Source organism: Ranitomeya imitator, chromosome 10, assembly GCF_032444005.1.
Source record: "Ranitomeya imitator isolate aRanImi1 chromosome 10, aRanImi1.pri, whole genome shotgun sequence".
Classification (NCBI taxonomy): domain Eukaryota; kingdom Metazoa; phylum Chordata; class Amphibia; order Anura; family Dendrobatidae; genus Ranitomeya; species Ranitomeya imitator.
The window spans coordinates 37,048,755-37,059,695 of NC_091291.1; the positions used below are offsets into that span (position 1 = coordinate 37,048,755).

Sequence of the window (10,941 nt, forward strand, 5' to 3'; positions counted from 1 at the left end):
GTGCTCTTCACAGAGGAAAGTAGGTTCACACTGAGCACATGTGACAGACATGACAGAGACTGGAGACACCATGGAGAGCGATCTGCTGCCTGCAACATCCTTCAGCATGACCGGTTTGGCAGTGGGTCAGTAATGGTGTGGGGTGGCATTTCTTTGGAGGGCCGCACAGCCCTCCATGTGCTCGCCAGAGGTAGCCTGACTGCCATAAGGTACCGAGATGAGATCCTCAGACCCCGTGTGAGACCATATGCTGGTGCGGTTGGCCCTGAGTTCCTCCTAATGCAGGACAATGCCAGACCTCATGTGGCTGGAGTGTGTCAGCAGTTCCTGTAAGATGAAGGCATTGAAGCTATGGACTGGCCCGCCCGTTCCCCAGACCTGAATCCGATTGAACACATCTAGCACATCATGTCTTGCACCATTCACCAACGTCACGTTGCACCACAGACTGTCCAGGAGTTGGCAGATGCTTTACTCCAGGTCTGGGAGGAGATCCCTCAGGAGACCATCCGCCGCCTCATCAGTAGCATGCCCAGGCATTGTAGGGAGATCGTACAGGCACGTGGAGGCCACACACAATACTGAGCATCATTTCATTGTCTTGAGGCATTTCCACTGAAGTTGAATCAGCCTGTAACTTCATTTTCCATTTTGATTTTGAGCATCATTCCAACTCCAGACCTCCGTGGAATATTAGCTGTGAGTTACGTTGATAATTTTTAGGTTTTATTGTTCTCAACACATTCCACTATGTAATGAATAACGATTTACAACTAGAAAATTTAATTCAGTGATGTCTAGGATGTGCGATTTTAGTGTTCCCTTCATTTTTTTTGAGCAGTGTATTATGGTAGTGAATAAAACCCTGCCTATCTCTCCCTAATCCCACAGTCTGTTCCTAAACTATACAACACAATGCAAACTAGCAGAGATCTGCAGCATGCACTTGCAATGATGATTGATAACACGCCTCTTGTCTTTCACTCTCCCTTATATTAAATCTCTCCCTACGCTATCTCCACTTAACAAAGAACTAAACTTCACCCTCATGAGCTCTTAAAAGAGCTTTTCGGAATCACAAACTCTCCCTATACACTGCTTTCACTCTCCCTACCCTCACACTACGCTCTCACTACGCTGTGCACAAGATTGTGCCGGCATGGATTAAATATCCCCTATGATGCTGTAAGGCCAGCCAATCACAGTAATACCACACCAAAGATGGCTCTGGCATCACTATGACTGGCAAGCAAGCCCAGCATGTTCATTTGCTGCAAATAAAGTGCCAAACATTCTGGGCGGGTCACTCGAATATACCAAGGCGAATAGCAAATTACTCGCCGAGTTATGAATAGTGCTGAATATATTAGCTCATCACTAAACATTATCCAGAAAGATAAACGCGTGCACAGCCGTATAAAAGGTGCCAGAGTAGGTTCCAAAACCATAAAGTGTAGCACCACGCAGTCTAATGGACACTATGCCTCACTTGCACGCCATAACTTCTGACATGCGCAGTAACCGAATCAGAGGAATAAATGGCACTATTCTCGGCACCTGGAGTGCCCCATACTAATGCTGACACGCATAAAATGTATGCGTTGTACTTCCGGCCCTGACCGCCCCCAGTCTGCACCGATAGGCTTACAGCCACAGCATGGCCCACCACTTTTCTTTATCTAGCGCTGCCTGCCACACTTCCTGGTTGCACGGACTTGCGGTGGATGCCGCCTCTTCTTCAGACCAGACACGCAGGCTCTAGATTTTCTAAGGTCAGTACACCGGGGCTCTTTTTCACCACCTACTGTGGTCCATGGTCACCTATAATTCTAACCAGGTATATTTACTATTAGGTTATCCGCCGAGTCCGGCCACACTTCTATGATATGAGCCATGTCCAAGTTTGAGTGCCAAGTCTTTTGCTAAACATTATCCATTGACCTCCATTTCTAAGTCATATGCCAGGATTTAAGGTGCTACCATGTTCACCAAATTAGACCAAGCCATCCAAGAAATAAAATCATTTTTTTCCCAATGCTCCTGTCCCACACCACCAGGAGGATGCTTTATCTAAAAGTGGATGCCTCTGATTTACCTGCTGCTTCATGAATCCACCATACCAGGTGAACTTCTACACCCTCGTAATCATGTGATGTGATGGCTGCGAGGCTGTATGTGGAAGCCTGTGCAGCCGCCCTTGAAGTCACGTGAGACTTCTCTTGCTTGGTAGTGGCCATTTTTTGGCATTTCAGTTGACTTAAATCACAAATTGTTCAAATTTGCCGGTTGCAGAGAATTTGTTTAATTGTGATGCAAATTAAATCGGCATCAAATTGATTTGCTAATCTCTAGTAACTGTGATACATGAGAAATAGTATTATATAGCTCAAAAGATAAAATTAATGATTTTTCAAATATATGGAAACCCTAGAATTAGATTAGTAATGGGAAGAGCTGGGATTTTATAGTATGTTGTGTTTTTATGTATTCTTGGCATATGATTACCGTACATCTCTGTGCATGTGGATAAAAAGAATGTATTCTGAAATTTAAAAAAACAGCACTAACAGTCGCCATGAAGTTCTCTGCCGTTCCTCTGGACCCTAAACTGTCACCCATGATGCCCACATCACAGTGTATAGGGCAGAGCAGGGCAGGAGCCGCTGCCTGGCAGGAGCCACCTGAGGGTTTTCTGACCTCTGACCTCTGGTCACCTGCACACGACCAACTGCCGTTTACTTTCAACTGTCGGCTGAAGTGATTGCACCGAGGTCTACAGGCGGGGAGAAAATACTGAGAATGGCGACTACTGGACGAGGAGAAGAGGGCGAGAGGAGGAGCGAGGAGAAGAGGAAGAGAGAGGAGAAGAGGAAGAGAGAAGAGGAGAGTGATACCACTGATGGATTCAGGAAGAAGAGGAGAGAGGGGAAGAGAGAGGAGAAGGGGAAGAGAGAAGAGGAGAGTGATACCACTGATGGATTCAGGAAGAAGAGGAGAGAGGGGAAGAGAGAGGAGAAGAGAGTGGAGAAGAGGAAGAGAGAAGAGGTGAGTATTACCACTGCTGGATTCAGGAAGAAGAGGAGAGAAGCCGAAGACGATGGATTGGAGGAAGGAGAACCAACACCTGGATGCAGCAGAGACACCGGAACATCCAGCCCCTACGCCAGGCTTGACATTACCAACTTTGCCTTCCATAAAGTCTTGGGTAGAGGCAGCTTTGGAAAAGTAAGTTTTTATATATTTTTCTATATCAACCTGTCTTTGTCATTGTATCTCCATCCGTTGTCTTCTGTAGGGAGATATTCATTGAAGTGTTCTTCTATGGGATGACTGAAAATACATCCCGACGCTCCCCAGCCCCCCTAGATTATTTCACATATTGGGTCATCTCATCACCATAGTTGGGTTCATCTGATCCATCAAAGAGCTTATCTCTGGGATGTCATCTGTGGGGAGTTGGGGTGACATACTTTATTTCCATGTACTAGTCTATATATACTGCTACTGCAACATTTTCAGTTTCTCTGATTTTCCTCTTTATAGGTATATTTTTTTAGTAAAATGTAAATTGTTATTTTATTCTATAAACGTCTGACAACATGTCTCCAAAGTTCCAAGCATTAAATTTTGTATTTTTTTCTGACAAAAATGGTCAAAATTTTAAAAAAAAAACCTGTGCTTTCAGACCTCAATTAATGCAAAGCAAACAAGTTCATAATCATTTAGAAACAACAATGCTAATGTTTTAACTCAGAAAGAGTTCAGAAATCAATATTTTGTGGAATAACCCTGATTTTTAATCACAGCTTTCATGCGTCTTGCAAGCTTTCCTCCAGTCTTTTACACTGCTTCTGGCACAAAAATATATGGAGGAGGGCTGTATTATATTCTATGGGGGAGTGCTGTATTATATTTTATGGTGGGCTGCATTATATTCTATGGGAGAGGGCTGTATTAGTTTCTATGGTGGAGGGCTGTATTATATTCTATGGGGGGCTGTATTAGATTTTATCAAGGAGGATTGCATCATTCTCTTTGATGGGGCTACATTATATTCTATGGGAAGGTGGGCTGTATTATATTATTTTGGGGCTACATTATAGTCTATGGGGGGCTGTATTATATTTTATGAGGAGGATTGCATCATACTCTTTGATGGGGCTACATTATTTTCTATGTGGAGGTGGGCTGTAATATATTCCATGGGGGTTTACATTATATTCTATAGGGGGCTGTATTAGATTTTGTGAAGGAGGATTGCATCATACTCTTTGATGGGTCTACATTATATTCTATGGGAAGGTGGGCTGTATTATATTATCTGGGGGCTATATTCTAGTCTATGGGGGGCTGTATTATATTTTATGAGGAGGATTGCATCATACTCTTTTATGTGACTACATTATATTCTATGGGGAGGTGGGTTGTATTATATTCTATGAGGGCTACATTATATTCTATGTATTACATTTACTCTATATATTAAATTTATTATATTCTGTGAGGGGTGATTACATCATACTCTGAGGGGGCTACATTGTATTTTATGGGGGACTGCATTATATTATATGGGGCTAGATCATATTGTATGGGGGCTTCACTATACTCTATGAGGGGGCTACATTATATTCTATGGGGGGCTTTATTACACTATATGAGGAGGGCTACATTTTATTCTATGGAGGGGCTACATAATATTGTATGGGGGCTGCATTATACTCTATGAGGGGGTTACCATATATTCTATGGATGGGGCTGCATTACACTATATGAGGGGGCTGCATTATATTCTATTGGGGGCTACATTATATTGTATGGCGGGGCTGCATTATACTCAGGGGGCAACATTATATTCTGTGGGGTGGCTGCATTATACTCTGTGTGGGTGGCAGCATTATGCTATATGTGGGCTGCATTATACTGTATCGAGGACTATGAAGAATACATTATATTATATGAAGAACTATGGGGTGCATTATACTATCGGAAGTGAATTGTACTACATGGATGACTATGGCGGTGCATTATACTATACCGAGCACTATGAGGAGTGCATTATACTGTATGGAGGACTGAGGAGTGTATTTTAATATATGGAGGACTATGGGGAGTGTATTATACTATATGGAGCACAATGAGGAGTGCATTATGCTATATGGAGGACTAAGCAGTGTATTTTAATATATGGAGGACTATGAGGAGTGTAATATACTATATGGAGGACTATGAGGAGTGTATTAATAATAATAATAATAATAATAATAATAATAATAATAATAATTTTATTTATATTGCGCCAACACATTCCGCAGCACTTTACAATTTATAGAGGGCTGTTGTACAGAGAATAGACATTACAGCATAACAGAAATCACAGTTGAAAACAGATACCAGGAGGAATGAGGGCCCTGCTCGCAAGCTACAAACTATGAGGAAAAGGGGAGACACGAGAGGTGGAGGGTAACAATTGCTTTAGTTATTCGGACCAGCCATAGTGTAAGGCTCGGGTGTTCATGTAAAGCTGCATGAACCAGTTAACTGCCTAAGTATGTAACAGTACAGACACAGAGGGCTATTAACTGCATAAAGTGAATGAGAACATGATCCATGGAACCTGATTATGTTTTTTTTTTTTTTGAATGGGCCACACAGGGATAGTTAGGTTAATGCGTTGATGTGGTAGGCCAATCTGAAGAAATGCTTTTTTAGGGCGCGCTTAAAACTGTGGGGATTGGGGATTAGTCGTATTAACCTGGGTAGTGCATTCCAAAGAATCGGCGCAGCATGTGTAAAATCTTGGAGACGGGAGTGGGAGGTTCTGATTATTGAGGATGCTAACCTGAGGTCATTAGCGGAGCGGAGGGCACGGGTAGGGTGGTAGACTGAGACCAGAGAGGAGATGCAGGGTGGTGCTGAGCCATGGAGTGCTTTGTGGATGAGGGTGATAGTTTTGTACTGGATTCTGGAGTGGATGGCTAGCCAGTGTAATGACTGGCACAAGGTAGAGGCATTGGTGTAATACTATATTATACTATATGGAGGACTGAGGAGTGTATTATTCTATATGGAGGACTGAGGATTGTATTATACTATATGGATGACTATGAGGAATGTATTATACCATATGGAGGACTGAGGAGTGTATTTTAATATATGGAGGACTACGAGGAGTATATTATACTATATGGTGTACTATGGGTAGTGTATAATACTATATGGAGGACTGAGCAGTGTATTTTAATATATAGAGGATTATACGGAGTGTATTATACTATATAGAGGACTATAGGGAGTGTATTATACTATATGGAGGACTATGGGGAGTGTATTATACTATATGGAGGACTATGAAGCACATGATATTATATGGAGGACTATAGGGTGTGCATTTTACAATATGGAGGACTGTGGTGCACATTATGCTATGAGGAGGACTGTGGTGCACATTATACTTTGTGGAGGACTATGGGGTGTATTATACTAAAAGAGCAAAATACTGCATATTCATCGAGTGATTGAATTGTTTATGCGGGAACAAAAATCATTGTTCACAGCAGCACATCGCCGGTGTAAACTGTAGATATGCTGCTGATAGCATGATACTGTATTGGGACAGATTGATCCAATAGTGATTTTTATGTTCCCGTTCTTTCTCAGTTGGTGTAAAGAGGCTGAGAAACAAGCGAACGACTTCAATATTGTCGATCACACTCGTTTAGCGGCTTGAACTCAGCGCATGCAAACACAACAGAAATGATTCTGTGTGATGTGCAATATGGCAGCATTTGGTGCGCCATCTTAAACTTTTGCCTACTTTGCTTTAAACAGGCCCTGTCCTGTTGATTACATTCCAGAGGTTTTCAATGGGGTTTGGGTCTGGAGTTTGGGCTGGCCATGGCAGGGTTTTGATGTGGTGGTCTCTTAATTTTTGCCAGAGTGGTACGTTGACCTCTATGTTTCAGTAAACTTTAAATTGGCAGCACATTCAAATAAGACCAATACTGAACCCCAACCAGCTGTAAATGCCATCCAGTGTTTGTCCTATTTATTCTCATATGGTGATAATGGAATACCCCTTTAAGGCCTTTCCATAGAGCATTCGTGGAGCAGACAGTGCATCACGCCAATAGCTTAGCATTGCTCTGCTACAAAGTCCAGGACGCCAGCAGACTCACAAACCACTCAGTCCACCCGTTTCTTGTGCAGTAGATCAACCAGCTGTTTTCCACCTCCCATACACATTTTCCAACCATAGTCTTTTCCTTTCTTCAGGTGGTCCTGACATCAGTCCTAGGCCGAAACATCTGTATGGCTGTGAAGATGATCAAGAAGAAGGAGGTTAATGAGAACATCATTATGAGAGAGCGGCGGATACTCCTGGCGGCCCGAGACTGCCCATTCCTATGTCACCTGTATGCCGCACACCAGTCTCGGAAGCGTGCGTATTTCATCATGGAATATCTGTCCGGCGGCAGCCTCGAGGCTTTTATTGAGACAAATGGCTCTCTGAACATCGACTATGTAAGGTGAGAAAGAGGAAGATATACCAAAAAGTGAGAGGAGGGGTGGAAATAAAAGCTGAGGTTGGGATGGAGCTGGGAAAGGACTGGCAGGGAATGTGGCCCAGGCAGGAAGGAGGTTCCAGCGATGACATTGATTCTACACTCTGTTCTCTCCATCAGATTCTACACAGCAGAGATCGTATGTGGCCTCCAGTTCCTCCACGGACACAACATCGTCCACCGGTGAGCAGAACTTTCTTCCTTCTCTCTGTCCCCTTTGCGTGCTAGTAATATTGCCCCCAACTTTCCTGGGCTCCTGTCTCCCTATTCTACCTGATCTTGCAGTGACCCATTTTCTATCTCTTGTATCATTCGGCAGTTTTTTTTCTCTGATGTTTTTTTTTCATTGCAGAGATATTAAGCCGGATAACATCATGTTGGATGCCGATGGCCACATCCGTATCATCGACCTTGGGCTTGCCCAAGATGGCGTCACCTCCTCCAATAACATCACTGGAGTGACGGGCACTTTCTATTACATGGCCCCTGAGGTGCTTCGCAAAAAAGGGTATGGTACAGCAGTGGATTGGTGGAGCCTGGGGATCGTGGTGTCCGAGATGGCAACAGGACACTCCCCATTTTACACCGGCTCCGTCAGCAAAATCGCTCACAGAGCTATTACCAAAGGAGAGCCTGAAATTCCATCTTGGCTTGATGCTGACATGCAAGATCTTATCAAGAAGCTACTGTGCAAAAAGCCTCAGAAGCGACTGGGTGTGAGCGGGAACATCCGAGAGCATCCATTCTTTACCACCATCGGCTGGGAGGATCTGGAGGAAAGGAGAGCACAGCCGCCATTCAAACCATTCAGGCCAGTTCTGGAGAAACATCTTATGCAGTGGCCGGAGGAAAAGAAAACCTTTAACCCCATAACCGGTTTCAATTACGTGTCACCAAGCTGGGCCCGGTAAGATCAACTTTCTCTGAAGATAAATCCCATCAAATGTCCTTCTCACCTTGTGGCCATTATCACCGTCCTTGTCTTTTCCCAGTGTTTCTGCCAATGACCATGTCTCTGTTATTCTTAGGTGGATGAGAAGATCTGGCCTGTGAAACCATCGAAGACCATCAGGTGAGTGGCCGCTGTACACACAGGACACCGATTATACCCATACATCATATCTGATGTTTCATAGGTGAATGGTTCATTATGATGACCATTCCTCTATGATAACAGAAGATCCAGGAGATAGAAGTTGTTGAAATGTCTTCCTCTTATGTCTTGCAGGATGAGCCTGTGCCAACTGCCCAGAACTTTGTGCCTCCTGACCCGTACCTGAGATGTCTGCTGCTGTTTGTCACCTCGGCTGCCCTAGAACATCATGTCTCTCCATAACATCTTCATGTCGGACCACTGCCATCGTGTCGCTGCACCAGGCCCTTTACTCTGCATCCTCCAATCCTGGGCTGGTTCTTCACATCACTCAAGCCCGAAGATCTTCTGCGCCATCGGGAGAGGCCTGTGCTAGTGTCCATCTTGTGAGTTCAGGAATAATAGTCTAATATGGGCCATTATCCCTGAACTCACCTCAGCACAGGCCGGGTAAGTATTTCACCCATCACATCCACATCACCCACACTACATGATAGGTATAGGTCCACACTACATGATAGGTATAGGCCCACACTACATGATAGGTATAGGCCCACACTACATGATAGGTATAGGCCCACACTACATGATAGGTATAGGCCCCCACTACATGATAGGTATAGGCCCCCACTACATGATAGGTATAGGCCCACACTACATGATAGGTATAGGCCCCCACTACATGATAGGTATAGGCCCCCACTACATGATAGATATAGGCCCCCACTACATGATAGGTATAGATCCACACTACATGATAGGTATAGATCCACACTACATGATAGGTATAGATCCACACTACATGATAGATATAGATCCACACTACATGATAGGTATAGGCCCACACTACATGATAGGTATAGATCCACACTACATGATAGGTATAGGCCCACACTACATGATAGGTATAGGCCCCCACTACATGATAGGTATAGATCCACACTACATGATAGGTATAGGCCCACACTACATGATAGGTATAGATCCACACTACATGATAGGTATAGGTCCACACTACATGATAGGTATAGGCCCCCACTACATGATAGGTATAGATCCACATTACATGATAGGTATAGGCCCCCACTACATGATAGATATAGATCCACATTACATGATAGGTATAGGCCCCCACTACATGATAGGTATAGGCCCCCACTACATGATAGATATAGGCCCACACTGCATGATAGGTATAGGCCCACACTGCATGATAGGTATAGGCCCCCACTACATGATAGGTATAGGCCCACACTACATGATAGGTATAGGCCCACACTACATGATAGGTATAGGCCCACACTACATTATAGGTATAGGACCACACTACATGATAGGTATAGATCCACACTACATGATAGGTATAGGACCACACTACATGATAGGTATAGGCCCCCACTACATGATAGGTATAGATCCACACTACATGATAGGTATAGATCCACACTACATGATAGGTATAGGCCCACACTACATGATAGGTATAGGACCACACTACATGATAGGTATAGGCCCACACTACATGATAGATATTGGTCCACACACATAGACACATAGCATTTAGTTAGAGATTTCGGCTTTTGATCCTGGGATTTATTCTGATCGCCATATTTGGGGTCAGGAAGGAATTTTTCCCCCTAATATGAGGACAATTGGCTCATTCCTCATGGGGGTTTTCGCCTTCCTCTGGATCTACACGGCCTTAAATAGGTTTAGTAAAATATATTAATAAGTAGATTCCCACATAAGTAGCGCAAAAAAGTTTTAAAAATAAAAAAAATCAGAAATAGTTTATTTTACACAAAACAAAAACATTCTAAATAACAATTAAGTAAAATATTTTAAAAAAATCTCACTTCCACACTTTACAGATTAGGCTCGAGCCTTTGATCCTGGGATTTATTCTGATCGCCATATTTGGGGTCAGGAAGGAATTTTCCCCCCTGACAAGAGGATAATTGGCCGATTCCTCACAGGGGGTTTTCGCCTTCCTCTGGATCAACACGGCCCATAGATAGATTTAGTAAAATAGAATAAATAAGTAGTTTCTTATGTTTGTAATAATAAAATATATAATATACGTAAAATAATCATATAATATTTTTGATTTACAATAATTTAATTGACACACATAAAAGCATAAATTAGTCAAAGAATAGAAATTACTTTTATATTTTTATATAATAAACATTTATATAATAATAATATAATAATTTTATATAATATATATTTTTAAGTTATACGTAGGTATGACATGTTAGCTATGAGCCTTTGATCCTGGGATTT

At 42.9% G+C, this 10,941-nt stretch overlaps 1 protein-coding gene across 1 annotated transcript; it reads left to right on the forward strand.

Moving 5' to 3' along the window:
- The first annotated feature begins 7,277 nt into the window (after nucleotides 1–7,277).
- LOC138651888 (protein kinase C delta type-like) lies at nucleotides 7,278–10,421 on the forward strand. The gene is made up of 5 exons (XM_069742472.1): nucleotides 7,278–7,526; nucleotides 7,683–7,745; nucleotides 7,915–8,469; nucleotides 8,591–8,634; nucleotides 8,791–10,421. The coding sequence occupies exons 1-4, from the start codon at nucleotides 7,309–7,311 to the stop codon at nucleotides 8,613–8,615; spliced, it is 861 nt and encodes a 286-aa protein (XP_069598573.1). The 5' UTR covers nucleotides 7,278–7,308; the 3' UTR covers nucleotides 8,616–8,634; nucleotides 8,791–10,421.
- The last annotated feature ends 520 nt before the right edge of the window (nucleotides 10,422–10,941 follow it).

Bases quoted from the DNA above. Each gene is read 5' to 3' on its own strand.
- LOC138651888 (XM_069742472.1), top strand. From the start codon at position 7,309: ATGGCTGTGAAGATGATCAAGAAGAAGGAGGTTAATGAGAACATCATT. The intron at 7,527-7,682 runs GTGAGAAAGAGG...TCTCTCCATCAG, and splicing joins CTGAACATCGACTATGTAAG to ATTCTACACAGCAGAGATCG. The intron at 7,746-7,914 runs GTGAGCAGAACT...TTTTCATTGCAG, and splicing joins GGACACAACATCGTCCACCG to AGATATTAAGCCGGATAACA.